The sequence below is a fragment of the Carassius auratus genome, chromosome 12 (assembly GCF_003368295.1).
Source record: "Carassius auratus strain Wakin chromosome 12, ASM336829v1, whole genome shotgun sequence".
In the NCBI taxonomy this organism is placed as follows: domain Eukaryota; kingdom Metazoa; phylum Chordata; class Actinopteri; order Cypriniformes; family Cyprinidae; genus Carassius; species Carassius auratus.
This window is the reverse complement of record NC_039254.1, coordinates 3,401,507-3,421,921: the sequence shown is the minus strand read 5'-3', so window position 1 is coordinate 3,421,921 and position 20,415 is coordinate 3,401,507. Positions and strand designations below refer to the sequence as shown.

Sequence of the window (20,415 nt, the reverse complement as noted above, 5' to 3'; positions counted from 1 at the left end):
TTTTACTTAAAATAGTCCTCATTTTAGAATGTATTTTTAAATGTAGATACTGTATATAGTGCAACTGAAATATACACTTTTACGGAGAAAAAATAAAAATAAAAAACTCAAGAGGAACTTTTTAAATGAGAAATTTTATTTTAATTTGACATCACAATGACTCCAAGATATGACAGAACATAATCTGTAACAATATCAAAAACTACAGAAGATTTCCTCCCCCATCACTTCCTCTAATGAAAGGGCTATAACACAAAATCTCCACTGTGGTCCAATGTACTGATCCTGTTCGCAGTTGGTAATTTAAACATTAAAACAGAAGAGAGGCCCCAAATAAGGATGATATCTGTGTGTGATAGTGAATGTGACTTGACATCCTATTCAATTGTGATGACCAGACCACCACGGCGGAACCAACTGAATGAATGAAACCCCTTTCCCTTTTAGAACAGTAATCAACATCCAGTCGGATGTGCGGTCCACACGTTCTACAACACAAATGGGCCATTCCGGTGAATCTGGACAAAAAGAGCTGCACTATGTAAATGCAAATAACGGATTTGCTTTGTTAAAGGGGGTAGCTTGTTCAAAAAAAGTCAAAGTAACTGAATCTGGCATCCAACACAGGGTTTAATAACCCAGATAATTTAATTATCTCATTTTGATCTCTCAGGTTTTTGTATTTTTTTTTTATACAAAGGTAGGGAAAATTTCAATTATAAATGCCTAACATCCATAACCAAAATTAAAATAAATGAAATGCTTCAAAAAAAAAAAAAAAAAAAAAAAAAAAAACAGGAAAGCAGAAATTAAGATTAGTTTTCATTTTTTGAGGGAACATCATTAAATTCAAACATGCTGTTCAGAGTAGCGGAAAGGATCTTATCTTAAAAAATTTTTTTTTTACACACATTTTTAGCTTCGGTCCATGTTATCCTCCACTCTGCCCATACCACAAACTCCACGTTTAGTTCAGCAGCAGTATGGGACATTCGCAGTCTATGAGAACCTTGTGTGAAGGTTCTAGCGTCGTCTGAAGGCTCTGGATATTCTCCACGCATTTGGTTCCTCATAGCGGTTGTAAAGGGGCTCCAACCGCTGCTGTTTCTTCTGTTTGCTGAGGCGTGTGGGATCAGAGACTTTGAAGAAAGCAGGAGAAAATTCTACAAGCCACCTCGGGTCAATGGTGGTCACCTCCCTCATGTACTCCTTGGTGGTCAGCACAAGCTCATGATACACCACCCTGAGGAGAAGAACGCAGTGAAACTAGCTTTAGTACAAGCAGCATGGATACTAGTTGTGTTGTTAACTGTTGTACTTTTTGCAAACATACCATTCTGGTTGGCGATTGAACAATGCGCTGGAGGGGTGGATGTAGACCACCTGCTGGTCTATAAGGGTTCTGTAACCTTCTTGAGGGTCCTTTTTGGCGGCGTTTCGGAAGAAACCACTGCAGATGGCCTTCTGTACACGTACTGTGGCTTTACCACATGATACCACATCCAACTTGTGTCTGAAGAGAGAAGAATGTGTAATTATGCAGTGCCAGTGCAACTTTGACAACTAGAACAATAAAGTTATAAAAATCCTTCTAATTCTATGATAATAAGGATGTTTACACCTCAACTATAACAATAACGACACAAGAATGACATCAATGGAATCACTTCCAGAAGAATTATTCCTATTAAAAAAAGCATTTAGCTAATCAGAATCCACTCAGCTTGAGCAAGGCAGCGATGACATAACCGCAGCTCATACTTCGATATCTTTATAGTTATTGCTCTAGGTGTGAACAGGCCTTAAGGCTTAGGTTGTGTAAGGTGTATATAAAGTTACTGTTATTCTCATCCCCTCACCTGTCCATGATGCCCAGCATCTGTTTGCGGATATCCTGCGCACGCCTGAGAGATCGTGCCTGGATGAAATTTTCGTAGCACCAGGGGTTGGAAAACTTGTTGTTCTTCCAGGAGTTGTAGACAGCCAACAAGGTCAGATGGTCCCCCTCGGGCTGGTGAAACTTGGCCTTCTTCTGATCTGCCAGAGCTTGTTTGTCCTGAGATTCAAAAGTGAAATCTTGATTACTATCTTTAGGATCAGTCTGCTGGGATACCTAAAACTCTATGAAGTGATGTAACTGTTCCTTGACCATTCATGGATCTGAGAACATGTGGGGGCTAAAGGAGTACCTTTGGTCTGTAGAAGACATTCTGTACTGAAAGCATTGACACAATGGTCAGCATCTCTTCGCTGCAGCCAAGATGGACGGACATGATCAACATCTTACAAAGCATAGGCTCCAGAGGAAACTCGGCCATCTGATAAGAACCGTGACAAGAAACTTAATACTTCGTTTTGAAAACTGAGCAGCTACAACCAAATCAGTTTAAAAGCGCAAGAAAAGAGACACATGCAAACTTACTCTACGACCGAGGCGTGTAAGCAAGCCTTCATCATCCAATGCTCCCAGAGTGTACAGCTGCTCCATGGCTGTGATGAGCGTCTCCATGGGCGGAGCATCCATGAAATCAAATGACAACAAGTCATTGATGCCCATTGCCTGATTGGAGGACAAGAGAGATTCTCAGCTTTTCTGCACATGCATGAACTTTAATATTGTTCCAAGATGACTCAACATTAGAACAGTTGAATTGTACCTTTAGAGACAGTACAGTACTGGCCAAGTTAGTTCTCTGAATCTCAGGTACGTTGGTGGTGAGCATCTCATCTCTGTAGGCACGTTCTGTGTAGAGTCTGTAGCACTTCCCAGGGCCTGTTCTTCCTGCTCGGCCCGCTCGCTGCTTAGCCTGGGCCTACGGACCACAAGAATGAGGTTTAGAAGACAAAGTTAAATTTAATGTATACTGAATGTAGTTTGGATGATTAGGAATGGATGTTACCTGGGAAATGGGGGTAACTACTAGCTGATCAATGCCAGTTTTGGAGTTATAAACCTTCTGCTTGACAAAACCTGGATCCACCACATAGTAGATCCCATCAATTGTCAAAGAAGTCTCTGCAATGTTAGTAGCAATAACCACCTAAAAAAAAGAAAAAGAAAAAAAAAATGTAGCAGAATATGATCCAGTGATGCATATTTTCAGAGATGTTCTGATATTTCAGTAGTGGTCATAGAAAGCAATGGATGGTACCTTTCGACTTCCAGGTGGTGCTGGGTCAAAGATCCTGGTCTGCATTTCACTGGGCAGGGCAGAGTAGACTGGGAGGATGATCAGCTCTGGGACATCAGGACCAAGGGATTTCATTCGTTCGTACAGGATCTCACAGGCAGTGTCGATCTCCTCCTGACCCGTCAGGAACACCAAGATGTCACCTGCACATTAAATAACTTTTATAACAGGAAGTTCATTTTCACAGGCATTTACAACTTTTTCTGTGAACAACTATGTGCAAAAAGTTACCTGGAGGCTCAGTGAGATGAATCTGCATGACTGTGATCAGACTGGCATCCAGATAATCAGTCTCAGGTTCTTTAGTGTACAAAACCTCCACTGGATATGTACGACCAGGGATAGTAAAAATGGGTGCTTCATAAAAGTACTGCGAGAATTTCACAGCGTCCAGCGTAGCAGATGTCACGATGAGCTTCATGTCAGTTCGCTTCTGTACAGTCTAAATAATACAAAAAACAAGACTGTTACATGTGCCCTAAAAGAGGTGTACAAATCTAAGCACCTAAGTTTGTCACTTTCAAACTTTTTTTTTTTCGTTTTTCAAGAGTACAAAGCAACAGTGTTTAAAACAGGTACAAATAGAAGAGATCTTGCATGCCCCCCCTTTTTTTTCCTTCTAAATTTAAGTTGTTTATTATTTACTTTATGGTGTGTATGTGTGTGTGTATTTATATATATATATATATATATATATATATATATATATATATATATATATATATATATATATATATATATATATATATATATATATATATATATATATATATATATATATATATATAATTTAATTTCACCACAGCTGCTTTTTATGATTCAATACATAAAAAATAAATAAATTAAATTAAATTAAATTGTGAAATATTACTACAATACAGGATTAATTTTTTTTTTTAATTTTTAAATACATTTTAATATGTAATGTATTCCGTTGATGGTACTTCAGTTTTCAGTGTCACATGATACTCCAGAAATTTTTATTTGATGATTTGGAGCCTAAGTAACATTTTCTTTTTGTAAAAAATGCAATACATTCGAGGATTCTTTGATTATGAGAAATGTCACAGCACTTATTTGAAATAGAAATTCATTGTAACAATGCTAAATTAAAATATTTCTTTACAAATAAATGGATACATAAAATAAATCTTTATTGACTGTGTAAACAAAACCTCTGAAACGTACCTTCTTGAGCAGGCCAAAGAGCACATCTGTGTGAATGGTTCTCTCGTGGGCCTCATCCAACATAATGATGGCATACTGGCCCAGATCAGGGTCAATAAGACACTCTCTTAACAACATACCATCCGTCATGTACTTAATGACAGTCTCGGGACTTGTGCAGTCCTCAAAACGGATGGTGTAGCCAACCTGCACAGACACAGAATGAGATCCGTTTTAAACTGTTATGGTCAAATGTTAGATCATTGCTGCAAAATGTGCAAATGTAGTGGAAATTAATATAAGCAAGCATCTACCTCTTGACCTAAACAGCAACCGTATTCCTCTGACACTCTTTTAGCCACAGACATGGCTGCCACTCTTCTGGGTTGTGTGCACCCGATCTTCCCCCGTGTGGTGTATCCAGCTTCAGCCAGGTACTGAGTTATCTGAGTGGTCTTTCCTGAGCCTGTCTCACCAATCACAATTAGGATCTGGTTGTCATGGACAGCCTGTAAAGACAATGGTTGGATCTATGAACACAACTAAACTGAAAACTAGCTCAGAATGAAAATATGTATCAGTTATAGTCAAACCTGAACGAGCTGCTCTTTCAACTTGTAGATGGGAAGACTCTCTCTTTGCTCTAGGATAGAAAGTTGAGTCTTTTTTCCATAGGAGGCCTTGTTGCCACCAAAAGCGTGTTTCTTCCATTCTGGGATGTCATTGGGCATCATACCTATGCCCCTCATATTAGCAGCTATCTGCCTGCCGTCGGCTGTATGGATGGTGAGCGTGTGAAGAAAGAAAAAAGCATTTATTAGTGATGCACAAACATAACAGTCTTGAGCTCATACAAGGCCAGAGGGCACACAAGCATCAGATATAGGCTTGTTATGTGCAGACCAGCCACCATCTGCCACCACAGCAGAGCTCAAGAAATCAGATCTCCCTATTAGAGAACTCCCTAAACCCCAGTATGGACAAATAGGAAGGAAGTTTATCTGGAATTATCAGTGTCTTTTATATTACATAACCGCTTGTTTTTGGTTGTTTTTTTAAACTGGAGGACATGGACTGCAAAACTTCCGCTTACTCAAACGATGCTACTTCATTATATACTTAATCAGACTGATTTTTATTTTAGTCTTCAAATGTTACTTGTATTCAAGGGAAGTTTACAGTTCTAAAGCATTCTGCTTCAAAGTCAGATGTGTGATCCCTGTTTGATACCTCAGAGTTCTGACCATAATATCATTTTTGAATGTTTGACTTATTAAAAAAAAGTTTACAGGACATCTTACATCTGCATTAGAGTAGGAAGTGTGACTTGAAGTGATATTCTATTGCACTTTTCAAAGCAGAAATATATTAGGATGAAGTTTGAATGTCTTACTGTCAGGCAGTGGGTCCACCCAGTGTTTGTTTAGGCCCGTGGGGATCGAGTCCATTTCAGCCTCCCGTTGGGCCTGTTTCACCTCCCTTCGCTCTTTGGCCAGGGCACTCTGCATCATGGCTGCTTGGGAGAGAGATCCATCGGGGTTCTGCCAGAAAAACAGAATGTATGCAAGTGTAAAAATCACAGAATATGTCCAGATTTGTTGACATGTCCAAGCTGTTCAGGCAGCTGTATAGTCAGAGTAGAAATGGTTTGACCTACCTTGACAATCTTGACAGGACTCATGTCCATGCTCTGTTTGGTGTGTCCCCTCAGGAATGGAGGTTCCTCTTCCACCAGCTCAATCTCCAAGTCCTCATCTGACAGACAAACAATAAAATACTAAATTTAAGAGGTGTTCCAACAAAAAAAAAAAATTTTTGTGATGGAAAGCTGGATTTAACTTATATGTATGGTAAAAATATTGAGTTTAAATATATACAATTCATACCTTCCTCATCATCTACTTTAGGCAAAATTCCTGTCTCTTCATCAAAGTCTGGGAATTCCTCCTTAGACAGCACATTGGCAGCAATCATCTAAGAACAGACACATCAAGATGTTAAGATATGTAAATAAGTAATAAATGTTATAAAAAGAAAAATATTAAAAAGTTGGCCATTCACCTGTTTGATTTCCCACTTCTCCGGATCGGAGATCTTGGTGAGTCTTTTGCGTTCCAATGTGTCATCCTCTACCTCTGGAGCATGGCCCAGGTTCAGGTTTGTAGGTCTGTCAGGATTCCTCATGGCCGTCTCTTCCAGACCTTCTCCACCCATATTTCTCCTCCTGTTAGGGTTCAGATCTTCACCAGTATCCTGGTCAACGTCCTAGTAAAAGAAAGACAACCCAACAAAAATCAGCCCACATATAATGCAGTGATCAGTCAATATATAATACAACTGAGCACAAAAGGTCTTTCACATGAGAGATATGTTCTGTGGAAAAATATAAATATGCAGAAACTTACAATGATTATAATTGTATTCATTTTTATGAATTTAACAAATCTGTAAATAGCATGAACCAATATAGATATGCAAATTTGAACTGTTCTCTAAATTGGTGACTTTCGGACCATTGCCAGTTTTGGCTGTTCTCTCTCATGGCTTTCATTAAGACAAATCCAACTCACCTTCATACTGAGACTTGTTTTAGATCCAGTGAAGGACAACACCTTGACTTTGACCCTTTGACCTTTAGTGACCACATCAGCCACATTTGCTACCCGACCTTCTCTCCTGAGCTCAGAAATATGGACCAAGCCTTCCCAGCGTTTCCTTCATGAAAGAAAGATACGTTTATTATCAAATCATACACACTTGCATCAATTTCATTAGCCTTAAAAGTATGTTAACTGCATCCAAAACATACCGGAGACCTTCCAACTGCACAAAGCAGCCAAACTGCATAATACTGGTGACTTTGCCGTTGTAGATATCGCCCACAGATGGCTCCTCTGGAGGGGGGCGGTCCACATGTTTGTCCTTCCAGCGGTCTGAGCCTTTGTCTCGGTCTCCCCGTGCAGGACTCCTGGACCTGCTGCGAGAGTGCCAGCGGCTCCTCCGCTTCCTTCGGTCTCTCTCATTAGAGCGAGATCTGGAACGGGAGCGTGAGCGATGGCGTCTCCGTCTGTCTCGGTCCCTGTCTCTGCTTCGACTGCGACTTCTGCTCCTCCGCTTCTTCTTACTGCTGCTGCTAGTTTCAGATCTAAGATTCAAAAATCAATTCGAGATTTTTATTTGTCACATAAATGGTTACATGGAGAAGCATATGACCAGCAGTGAAATGTAAGATTCATGATACATACACATTAAAATGCAACAACATGATGCAGCGGGGCATCCACTGCACCATCAGGTTTAATGGCATCTATTTTAGGTTAGAGAAGCTCCTCACCTGTGTTTACTGCTGCTAGGTTCTGTACCACTAACACTGGGCATAAACATCTCCAACTCTTTCATGGCATCAGCAGCAACTTTCACATCTTCCTCATCCAGCATAGTCTAAATACAAGAGCAGATACAGTTTATGATTAAAGTTGATTAAATACACATTATAATTATTTATATAGACCATGTATATACAGAAATACCCTAGTTTTAGGATTGTCAGCTCTGCACAGAGCTGGAAACAGCTCTTTCAGCTTGTCCTTTTCATTATTTGGTTTAGCCACAGCATGAGAGGCTGTGCAACAAAGAACACAAGAAAAGTACCATCAGGAAATATGAGGAAAAAAAGAAAAAAGAATGCAGACGCTTTTCGTGAAGATATTAATTAAAATCTGACTGCTATTCTATAAGAGCAGCAATGCTCTTACCTTTACTGGTAGATGCTTTTGCAGGAGGACGCATGGTTTGAATGAGACGAAGCAAATTGCTGACGAGTGAATCCTAAAGGACAGAAATGACACCATAGGTTAGACATTTCTAAAACTCCAAATGTAAAATCAAAACTCACAAAACAATTTTTTGACAGAAGAGATTTTAAAAATCCATACTGTGAAATCGGCTCCATTTTTAACCAGCACTGTTTTAAATCCATCAATGCTTGGGTTTTTCTCAGCAAGACTGATAACAAACTCAGCTGAAAAACACATAAACCAACAGACTGTTACTACAGACCTTCATACACCCACATTCAAACGATGCCTCTGTCTTTTACACATGTAATTAACATAACTAAACAAGAAACGGGCTAACAAGCTATTTACGAAACGGCTAACGTTACCAACAACGTGACACGCGGTCAAGTCAGATTTATTTACTGGTCCTTTTCGTTGATTCCTAAATGGTTGTCAAGTTCGTTACAAACTTTACACACCAAAGAGAAATATTTTGTCTTTTACATCAGGAAATAACATTACTAACGTTAACCAAGAAACAGGCTAACATGCTATTTACGAAACTGCTAACGTTACCAACAACTTGACACGCGGTCAAGTCAGATTTATAGACTTACCAAGATCCTTATCGTTGATTCCTAAATGGTTGTCAAGTTCGGTACAAACTTTAGACACCAAAGACAAATATTCAAGCTTTTTGAGCTCGTCTTCCCCGATCTCTGCCATGTTTTTATGAATGTTGTTGTTTCGTTTACCGGAAGAAAGTGGCAGCGCTTCCTCTTGTCCTATAATTTCTAGTTCCGGGTTACATTACAAGCGACCTCTAACGGTTGAAACGGGACGAATCCAGTTTCCAAAACCGGAGACTGCATGTTTGAAATACAAAATTAACTGTTGTACTTTTTAAAACTCGCATACAACAAACGACGGTTTTCTTAAAATTGCCCTTTATTTATTTTCTCTTCTACAGCTTTAAGAAAACAGAATACACGGAGATCATACATTCAATTATGATATAATTAAATTAGAATTACAATAAATTTAATTTAAAAATAAATAGTTAATACCGTGATGTTTGGTTATGAATTCGTAATCGATTTTTCTTATGCAAAATGTTAATATTTTATATTAACGTTATATGCTGCGTTAACAACCCATAGATTATCGATGAATGCTAAAGAAAAAAAATCTGGACTGGAAAAGTTCCCCCCGGAGGTAAAAGTTCTAAAGGTAGACCAACGTTTTGGTTTGTTTTTATTGTTTATAACCTTAGACTGTGTTTATAACAGATCTAGTGCGACATCTAGTGGCAAAAGTGAGTTTCTGGCCACTCCACTGACTGCGTGAATCTGCACCACGATCAGCTCGGTGCGGCTCTATAATGCTCAGACTGAGTTTCGCATGGTCTACATCATCACCACCAAACACATCGCACAGGCCAGTCTTTTCACCGGATCACTTCTGCGAAAAGACAGTCCTCATACTTTATATAGCAGCTGGTTTACTGTAACTGTTTACTAAGGTTCCCTATAAGCAGTGGCGTTCAGTTAAAGCATTTTCAGTATCAATTTAATTCACCACCTATATGTCCTATGTTTGTTTTAGGTCTTATGGAGTGGGTTTCTTCAGCATGGCATCTGGTAGTGATGAACCGGACACATTAAAGAACCCAAAGCACACCAATCGCCTGAGTAAAGAGAAGTCTTAAGCTCTTATTTATTACAACATGCACACGACCCTGTGGAATTGTAAGGGGCTCTGAGATCTTTAGGCTTACTGTAAACACAAAGGCAGTTTAGATTATTCAGTTTTGGAGATATTGTCAACAAAAAGCACCATGTGATTATTTTTTAAATTTCAATTACCCCTGTATTGTAACTTCCCTGCATTAGTGTAGGTTCTCTTCAAAAAACAAAACAATAAAATTAATAATATAAATAGAACTATACTAAACTGAATTACAAATAAATTGTACTTTAAACATATTTGTCGTAACTTTCTCACATACAAAATTTCAATATTAAATACTATATTTTGTGTTGACTTCAATACAAACCAAGATTAGATCATGTCTGATATATTTTACAAAGTATTTTTTCATTATTATTATTATTTTTTTTTTTGAGGTTTCCTTGAGGACATGAAGCCTTTGATAAAGCGAAGAGTGAAGACAAGCACATTTGTCTTTCAGGTATCTTGACTAAACACATGTTGGATGCATGTTTTATTAGTGTTGCTTAATACACAAGCCTAAATATTACAGTCTTTACTGTTTATTATCGCTTACAGTGGGATATTATATATATATATATAATATATAATAATACTGATGATGACAAAATATGTTAGCATTTAACAAATTGGACATCATTAAAATTATTTTATTCTATTAACTGTCTGTTTCGTTTTGTTTATTAAGTTTATAAATCTAACAGTAATCAAAGTAATAGTTAAAAAATAATGAAAAGTAAAAAACAAGATGATATTTAATATGAACTGTTTGAAAAAGAACATTAATCATAGTAATAAGGACATGAGCATTTCTTGAGCACATGAGCAAATCAGCATATTAGAATGATTTCTGAAGGAAATTTCAGCTTTTAAACTTTTAAAATATATTAAAATGGAATACATAGTTATTGTACAACGTTATTGTAAGAAGTTTTAACAATATTACTGCTTTTCCTGTTTTTACTTTCCTAAATTTCTGTATACTAAGGCCCCCTAGTGAGTAATAATTGTTAAGCACAAGCATAAATTTCCTTCAAAAACTTTCGAATATGTATAATATTATTTCACAGCATATATGGGTCTTTATACAATGTCTTTATACGTTAAAATAAATAGTGTCCTTTATATTGACAATGGCATCCCAAATTTGAAAACCATGTTCTGTGGTGCTCTGATGTCTGATGAGTATCTTCATACAGTGTCTTTTAGTGGCAGAGAAACAGAGAAACCCTGGAGTCTAGTGGAGAGAGAGTACTGGTTTTCGAGAGGCTCTGAAGTTCCCTTCATCAGGTAAACAAAACACTGGGCTGAACTGAAAAGATTTATCACTAAAACTTGTACAGCTTTTATAGTCTGTCAGTCATTTGTTATTAGAACAGACTCACAAAGAGAGTAAATAATATCCTATTGACCACCTGCCTTGTGAGTTAATTACCCGTCAAATATGCGTCTGCAATAATAATTAGAAGAGCCTTGTGTTTTTCTTTTCTCCAATAAACCTGATGTTCCTGATGTCATCTTGGGCAGTAAATCGTGCCAGCTCTGAGGGAGCAGAAGCACTGCAAATGGCCCTTCACACTCTCTGAATGATGGCATTGGGGGGCATTCATGACCATGTGGCACAGGTGACATGCAAAAACTGTGTATTCAGAACCTGTGTCGACTATATCAGATGTTAAATATCAATTGTTCCCTTTTAATTACATAACCAAACACAATAATCTTCTTTCTTTCATGGCTTTCACAGATACTCCACAGACTCCTCCTGGCATGTCCCTCACTTTGAAATGATGTTATATGACCCAGGCCAGCTTGCTGTGGCCTATATCGCTGCTTACCAGGTGGGAATATGTATCTGTGTTTTAATAAAGGATATATTTTCTGTGATTCTTATCTCTCTAGATAACTGCTTATGTCCAGAAAGTAATAATGAAACACTGTTCTGTATTTCTGGAGTGTGAAGACAGAATACGGGCTGTATTGTTATGTTCTGTGTTTAGCTTTCAAATGCTCAAGTTAAAGAAATAGTTTACCCAAAAAATGTTACTCACCCTCGGGCATCCAAGATGTGGATGAGTTTGTTTCTTTATCAAAAAAAAAATAAAAATAAAAATAGCATTAAATCACTTGCTCGTCAATTGACCCTCTGCAGTGAATGGGTGCCGTCAGAATGACAGTGCAAAAAGCTGATAAAAACTTCACAATAATCCACATGTCTCCACTTGTATTTGCTTTTTGCAGCAAACACATTTGTCAAGTTTTTTAACATCAAACCATTGATTCTGGCTAAAGTACTAGTCCTATATTCTTAATACTGCTTTCTCCAGTGAAAAGTCCTCTTATCTGAATCAGGAGAGAAATGTGCACTGATCAAACTTTACAAGTGAAGACAGTCCAAAACAGTTCTAGACAAATATGTGGATGGATTTTGATGTGCGAGGACAACAGTGAATTGACTTTCTTTGTACTTGTGGATAATTGTGATGCTTTTATCAGGTTTTTGAACACTCATTTATACGGCACCCATTCACTACACAGGATCCATTGGTGAGCTAGTGATGTTATGTGATTTTTTTTCCAAATCTGTTTTTATGAAGAAACATCATCAAACTCATCTTCGTCTTGGAAGTAAATTTTCAGCACGTTTTAAGTTTTGTTTGAACTGTTCTTTTAAGATGATTTTAAGATTTGTATAACAATCAACTAAAATTTTCTAATTATATATATGGCATTGGCTTGGCTGGGTGTGGTGTTATTATGGCTGTTGGCTTCTGGTGTCTGGGGAATACCTATTTGCAGATGTGGCTCATGACGTGTTGCTTCACGTCTCTAGAGACCTAAGTGACAAGGTGAGTCTTCCTCTCCCTCATTAGATCCCAGATTTGGCGTCAGTCATGCTGAATCAGCACCAAAACACAAAAGCACTGAAATATCGACCAGGTCAGAGTCATTTTTAAGGCCAACCCACCTCCTCTATCTGTCTGTCTGTCTGATTTTGGTTGTTCCCCACAAAAAGCAAACAAAATATAGCATTCACATTCTCTCTGTACTATAAATCATCCCCTTGTTATGATTTAAATAACAACCAGAGGTTCACTGTGTGCTGAAGATATGTAAAGTAACATGTTTTCACAAGATAATTTGTGGCCAAGAAGAAATGATCCCCTCAAAAAACCGCAATGTACAAAGTGGCAAAAAATAAATAAACCACATTTGATTATGAGCATTGTGCTGCCCTCTGCAGTCTGGCGGCTTCTGTAGCGCTGAGGATGCAGATTTCTTTCCTATGGTGGAATCCACTGAGAAGAGAGAGGGAGCGTTTTGTGTGTGGACAGCAGGAGAGATCAGAGAGCTGCTTCCTGACATCGTGGAAGGTGCTGAAGGAGGCACAACACAGGAGGATATCTACATGCATCATTATGGTGTGAAAGAGCAAGGCAATGTGGACCCCACTCAGGTTTGGGAATTTGAGGTTTTTATGAGAGCAGTTAGAAAGATTTTTGGCTACAACTAAGAAAATTAAAGTTTATTAATCAAATGATTCATTGGATTAATTGTTTAATCATGCATACAGTATAAAATCATCTTTATTTGTAGCTACCTCTTGCATTTTTTTAACAAAATGTTATGTTTTCCGCTTGCTGTAATACAAAAATATATATACAAAAATAAACTAATGTCTCAGATAATTATAAAAACTATCAGCAAATTTAGAGTTTTAACTACTAAAATAATATTTGTAATATTATTACAGAAGAAAAGCTTTGCAAATATCTTTACCTGCACATTGACAAATGAACAACCAGCCATTAATAATAATGTTTCACAAACCATAACACAAATTCTGTCCAATCTGCAGTCTTGTCTAGTAGGTTGGTACTTAAAAGTATGTTCTAGTAAAATGAATGAAATTCAGTGGTTAGCATTTAACGTACACAACACCTAATTTGTGAACAAAGCAGGTTTTTATAATGCAAATTAATTTGTAATGGCAGGGATCTTTCTGTATCATGTGCATTTACTGATTTGTTACTTGGTATTTTTGTACGACCCCCATGGAGAGCTGCAGGGTCAGAATGTGCTGATTGAGCGTTATTCAGTAGAGCCCACCGCTGCTCACTTTAGCATCAGTGTGGACAGACTGTCCGAGTTGCTGTACGAAGCCAGGGCCAAGCTGGCCGAGGTGCGAAAAGCACGCCCACCTCCTCACCTGGACACCAAAATGCCAGCTTCCTGGAATGGTAAGTTTCCTGATTGGAAAAAAGTACATGTGTCAGCCAGTAATATACTACTGGAAATCCCAGAGCACTGAGCCAGGAAAAGACTCTAATTAGAGTTAATTGCTTTTCATAGAGCATTTTGAAATGGAAACAATCATCAATTAATCAATGAGAGGCTGAGGCATGAAGAGAATTCACAATAGTTGCGTCCCCTTTAGCTATATGTACCCCCTTCCTATCCTTATGATTTTATTGATTTCGTTTGGCGAACAAGGTCCAGTGTTCGACAAGCTCCATAAATGTTTGTTTTGTTCTGACTGGGTTTGCTTTAATAGCATTACCATAATGTTAGTGTTCTTTCATGGGGTGCTTAGATGTGGAGCCAAGCCTTTAAAAGCCCACAGAGGGGACCTTTGGGTTGTGGTCTGTGCCCTCGTTGTCTTTAATGAAAGGATATCAAAACCTTCGCAGGGTGCCAAGGCCCCTTTGGAGCTCTGGCTGACAAAAGCGCTTGAAGAATAGTGACTAATGAGCTGATATCTTAATTAAAGAAAGCCTGAGACGTTGTTTAATGAAACTGTTCATTCCAGAGCTACGCTCCATTACATTCTTAATTCATAGCGACTGGATATTGCTACCTGCAGAGTAACCCTTGGCATTAATCAAACCTGATAGGCCCACTCTCAAAGCCGTGAGACATGTCAGGGCTGACAGGACTATTGTTAGTGTTCCCCAGCCCTCCGAACACATTCTACTTGAGATCTTATAGTCTTAATGTCTCATTTCAAAGCTCTGCTGTCTTGGTTGGCACCTATTGCACCTTTATCAAAATGTTTTTAGCTCTTGTTGGCAGGGAGTTTCATTATCTGAGAGGCAGAACTCTTCCTGACAGTTTTACATAAGCAGGTTGTTTGCCCAAGTACTTTTGCTAGAGAAACCACAGACAGAACATGGCTTCAACATTCAAAGAACCTTGTTTTCTAAATTCAACATGGTTAGGTTTTCCAAAGCTTGTAATCAGCGTCCACTCCCATTTCTTCGGTTGGTCAGGGCTGATGTTGTCCAGGTTTGCACGTGTCGGAGCCATGCTGAGACAAGGCCCTGGTGGAAAGAGCTGAGCGGGCAGCTTGTTTTCTCTGAGAACACCTGTGGGATGAAGAGGGCCAGAGGATTCTCCATTCCTGTTATCGTGGAAATAATATGGAGGTGGAGCATGTGGAAGGAACATTTTCTGCGTTTTCAAAATATGTATTCAGCCTGCAAAAGCAGAAAGGCTGATATAAGAACCGTTACAGATTAAAAACAGCTAGTTTGTTAGCTTCAGTCTAATTTCCCATCATTATGATGGGAAAAGACTATTTAAAATGGCAATTTTAAGTGTGATATCCAAAATAAAATAGCCAAAAAAAAAAAAAAAAAAAAAAACATTGTATGGGTCAAAATTATAGATTTTTCTTTTATGCCAAAAATCATTAGAATATTAATTAAAGATCATGCTCCATGAAGATATTTGTTAAATGTCCTACCATAAATATATCAAAACTTAATTTTTGATTAGTAATATGCATTGCTAAGAACTTCATTTGAACAACTTTAAAGGCGATTTTCTTTTGCACTCTCAGATTCTAGATTTTCGAATAGTTGTATCTCTGCCAAATATTGTCAGATCCTAATAAACCATACATCAGTGGAAAGCTTATTTATTAGCTTTCAGATAGTGTATCAATCTTAATTTTGAAAAAACTGACACTTAAGACTGGTTTGTGGGCCAGGATCAAAAATAATAATGACAAGCCCATAACTAACTTACATTCAAATCAAAACTGAAAACGAATTCACATCTTAATAAATTCTATAATAGTTTATAAATTCTACTAAAATAACACTGATTATGATGAGGGTGTATATGCCTTTACAGTAGGCCAAGAAAACTAGCGCACATTCTGTCTTGCATCCAGGTCTTAATTACCTTGGCACAAATCCTGCCAATGTAGAAATGCCTGAGAATCAGCACAATACAAAGCTTTTCACGTATGAATTCGCCCACAGACACACACACACAAATTCACTAGCCTCATTCTTGGGGTAACCTCTCATTTGTACCTCTCATTGTGTCAGCACATCAGTCATCCCACAATGCTGAGTGTGCTTCTCAGGTCACACTGATCATTTTCATGAGTTAACCCACATTTCAGCTGGCTGTTTTCAGACGTTTTTCATTGAGTGTTCCGCAATGGGATAATGAAGAAATAGCTTTGTCATGTTGTCACATCACATAATGTTTAATCAGGAGCACTCCCTCTGTAATCATCTGATTGGCCTTTATAATTTGAATTTAGCGTAGGATGAGAGGTTTCTTCTCTTGTGGTTCTGCTCCGGTCTGTTTGCATAAGGGAGCTGTAAAAATCTGCATCAGTTTGTTTTTAATTTGGAGGATTTCCCTCACAGGGAATAATTTACCAAGCATCCCAGCAAGAAGATGAATTACTAGGGAATTGGTTGTGTTTCTGGCCACCTGATTTCATCCATTCAAGAGGAACTGCTATCTTGCTTTGTACCTCATTTTTAATGTTCCACATCCATCCACAGGGATAGTTCTAAGAAAATGAACATTTCATTATTTGCTCACCTTCAAGCCCTTTCAGATTTTGACAGTAATTAAAAAAAAAACTGTACTTCCGTGCAGTTCAAGTGAATCGGGTTGAAGCGTTTAAGTACCTGTATAACAGATTAAAATAGAAATAGTCTAAAATTTACAGTATTCACATTTAATGTTTTATCAACTGTTTATGTGAACCAAATGAATCGATTCAAAACAAAAGGTTTCATTCATAAAATCAGCGGCTTCTATAATGCTGACAATAATCCTAGGTGAGTTTAATGGCTTAATATTGCCATTGTTTCTCACTCAAAGCTATTGTATGACTTGGAATATAGTGTGTGTGAGTCATATGGACCACTTTTATAATACTTTTATGGTGCTTTTTAGAGTTCGAAAGCTTTAGACCCTGTTCATTGTAATAGCTTGGAAAAGTGCGTGGAAAAAAACAGCCTTTGCTTTTGTCTTCTGCGGAAGAAAGAAAGTCATGTGGGTTTGGAACGACATGAAGGTGAGTAAATGATGACAGAATGTTCATTTTGGGGTGAACTAATCCTTTAAAGAGCCCTGTGCCATGCAGTGCAAACATTTAGAGAGAAATCTGGCATGAATGTTTGATAAGAATGAGACAGGTTACCTGACTGTTGTAGCTCTCAAACGGAATTAAGGGCCTTTTATTGTAATAGAAGAAATATGCTATAGTATCCGGGCCAGGTTAAAATGCAGTGCCAGGTGAATTATTCATGAACCATTCAGTGGCTGTGCTGTTATTCCAAGGAATGTGGCAAATGGTCCAAATCTTGTTCAGCTGTATAAAAATCATACTACATTGTGAGTAGATCTATCAGTTTAGAAACAAAAGCTTTCTGGCTCCTGAGATAGATAGAGGTTGGGCTCTTTTTTATAGCTTCGGTCTCCGCAGGTTTGTTTGGAAGTTAGGATGTGGCTTTGCTGCACTTTGAAGAGACTGTATCACCAGGTGAGAATACAGAGAACCAACAAGGAGCGAATGGAAAAATCCAGGGAGAGCTGTTCATTAAATACTGACTGGCAGGCTGATTTGTTTTGTTGTCTTACTGAGAAGAAACTCAAACAGAGGAGTCATATTTTTCTCCGAACCCATAAACCGAGCTGTGGGTCGAGAATACCTGAGAAGAAACTTACCTCATGGTCCAATAAAGGTCTAGTTAGCATGGACCGTTAAGCTACTGCTGCTAGATGCCATATCCATCTAAAAACCACACGTATTTATATCATAATAAATATTTTACTATTTTGTGCTCACATTTCCATCTGAGATACTGTCACTGACACAACAGACTTCTCCAACTATTATAAGACCTCCTTGGGCTCAATCGAAGATCTTTGAAGCACAAATGTTTAGAAACTAGTCACCAGGTTTTCATCCACATTCGCCTAGCACTTATTGTACATGACATTTTAATAGTGCATTAGATCTGACAGGGGTCAGATGTTGACGGCGCTCTCCTCACAGGCACCTCATGACATTTTTTATCTCTTGGAATGTCAGTTGTTTGAACTAAGAACTATGGAGGTTAGGTTCCCAGCTTTAGACCCTGCTCATCCGTCCTGCTCTCGACACTGTACTATCTTCAGACCTGTCACTATCTGCTTCCGCACACTCAGCTGGCTACCTCTGTTCAAGGGTCTGAGGACAAGGGTCGAAGTGTCTTGATGTGATCTGAATCAAATTTATTTTAAACTTCAAAGACTTTTGCAATATTATATGGTGACATCACCTCAGAAGGAATTTCAAATGGCTTTAATAACACAAAGATCATGCCAAATGTCTTTGTATGCATTTTAGTCAATGCACAGAGTTTAGCTTTTGCATCTTAAGGTGGCGTCCATCTAAACAACTCATAACCACTTTGATTTTGGTAGAGCATGTCATATTTACTGACTGTTTAATCTTCTGAAACTCTGCCTTTTTTCACACTTACTGATTAAAGAGACAGATCGCCCATAAATTATTATTTTTTTTTTTTCTTCAATTATGTAATTCCAAATTCCCCATTTTCCATAAAATATAAGTGGAACTTTCACTTTCATTGTAAGGAAGTTTTTATTTATTTATTAATAAAAAAAATAATAATTTTATAACAGAAGTCATGCAACAGAAAAAACCACTGCGTCTTACATTTCTCACTGATTTCATGTCATGGATTGCAACAGCCAATTCTGGCAGCAAATCGACACAAAGCTCTCTGAAATAAGAAAAAAGTACCTTGTGGACATGAGCAATTGTGATGGAGTGAAATAGCATGTAATTCATGCTGTAACTTTACCCTGTGAGTGTGTGTAATGTTTTTTTTTTTCATTGTTTTGTGTTCACATGGCGCTTCAGTGAGGAAGAAGATTCACTTTCAGTAAACAGAGACTGCTCTGCCCCCACTTTCTTATAAGTAAATTTAGGAGAACTTCAGGGGGAAAAATACTTCCTTTGGTTTTCAAAGGACTTGAAGCTTAGATCCAACCATAGAATGTCATGATTGAAATATCACTGTAGCTCACTGAGATGAATCTTTTAACTTTTTAATTTCATTGTACATCCTGAGTCTGTGTAGGTGTAATGTAGTATTTCAGGTCAAAGGTATCTCTTTATGGATTGCATTTGTGGCATGCTGTCAATAATCCCTGCTTGTTCTGTAATTGATAAATTTATTATGAAATGGAAATCCACCCTATCTATGCATCTTATTGATCTTATTGTGATTTATATGTAATTTGTAATAAAATTCCGTTCTAAGCACATGGTTTGATAGAATACATGTTTTAAAAAGGTAAAAGCAATTACTTTCATCTAGTTTACAGTCATAAATGTTAGGGTAGGGTTATTATAAATAACTAAAACCTTAAATTGTTAATTGCTAATTTCCAAGGGATAATTTCTATTTTTAATCTATTTGAACTTGATTATAAAGCTTCTACTGTGAACCCTCTTCCTTTCTTGTTTACAAGGCTTTCATTGATACTTGTATCACTGTAAATGCATTTTTTTCCTGTGGTAAATTGGCAGCAAGCCACAGTTGTAGTCAATAGAGTTATGTCGATCAACCTAGCGTAGGTTAACCTGGTTGATATTTTTACGCAGGTCAACCCTGCATTTACAAGAAATGTCATTTGTATTTGTGTAAGAACAGAAGATCTTGACCTTCACTACTAATGATCTCTATAATGTTTTCTCCAGTGCATCTCCTATTGCAGACTTCCTGGATAACTACGCCTTTGTGGGAGTCCTTCGGCCCACTGCAGCCAGCGGACCCTTTGCGTATCCTCAAACAGGTCCAGCAGCCAGACCCGTTTGAGGCTACGCAAAGGGTCCGCTGGCTGCAGTGGGCCGAAGGACTCCAGCTGAGGCAGGATCAGCTCTTCTGGGATTCCCAGGGTAGAGGCTACTTCTGTAGCGACCCCTCAGATCCGACGCTGCTGTTAGCTCTCAAACAGGGTGAGGAGCAGGAATGTGACATCATGTGTAACATTACCCTGTATTTAGGGTGTGGAAAGCCTATGGATGTAGGCTTCTTGCTTTGGGAATGTGTGGGTGGTTATGAGTCACGGAAAGGATGATGACGATTTGTAGCTGTCAGTCTACATTCTGCATCACTCCACTGCTGATAGCACCACCACACTGCACTCTTATGGACTCTCGCCTGGGGAACTGTTTCAGCCAGACATACCCTGCTGAAACCACTCCATTCTTTCCT

At 38.1% G+C, this 20,415-nt stretch overlaps 1 protein-coding gene and 1 long non-coding RNA gene across 2 annotated transcripts; one reads left to right on the top strand and one right to left on the bottom strand.

Moving 5' to 3' along the window:
• Window positions 1–118: 118 nt before the first annotated feature.
• On the bottom strand, window positions 119–8,919 carry dhx8 (DEAH (Asp-Glu-Ala-His) box polypeptide 8). Its single transcript, XM_026276281.1, has 23 exons — window positions 8,755–8,919; window positions 8,294–8,379; window positions 8,114–8,186; window positions 7,889–7,980; window positions 7,693–7,799; window positions 7,168–7,503; window positions 6,929–7,073; window positions 6,420–6,623; window positions 6,245–6,332; window positions 6,016–6,113; window positions 5,752–5,899; window positions 4,952–5,133; window positions 4,673–4,867; window positions 4,380–4,565; window positions 3,423–3,633; window positions 3,153–3,334; window positions 2,901–3,041; window positions 2,658–2,813; window positions 2,423–2,560; window positions 2,190–2,318; window positions 1,860–2,056; window positions 1,334–1,513; window positions 119–1,243 (listed from the first exon to the last, which is right to left on the bottom strand). Exons 1-23 carry the CDS (start codon window positions 8,861–8,863, stop codon window positions 1,024–1,026), a joined length of 3,603 nt encoding a protein of 1,200 aa, XP_026132066.1. The 5' UTR covers window positions 8,864–8,919; the 3' UTR covers window positions 119–1,023.
• Window positions 8,920–9,225: 306 nt separating this feature from the next.
• LOC113111504 (uncharacterized) lies at window positions 9,226–11,916 on the top strand. Its single transcript, XR_003293326.1, has 6 exons — window positions 9,226–9,352; window positions 9,427–9,828; window positions 10,264–10,328; window positions 11,068–11,158; window positions 11,396–11,493; window positions 11,616–11,916. It is a non-coding gene; the product is annotated as an uncharacterized LOC113111504 (long non-coding RNA).
• Window positions 11,917–20,415: the final 8,499 nt, after the last annotated feature.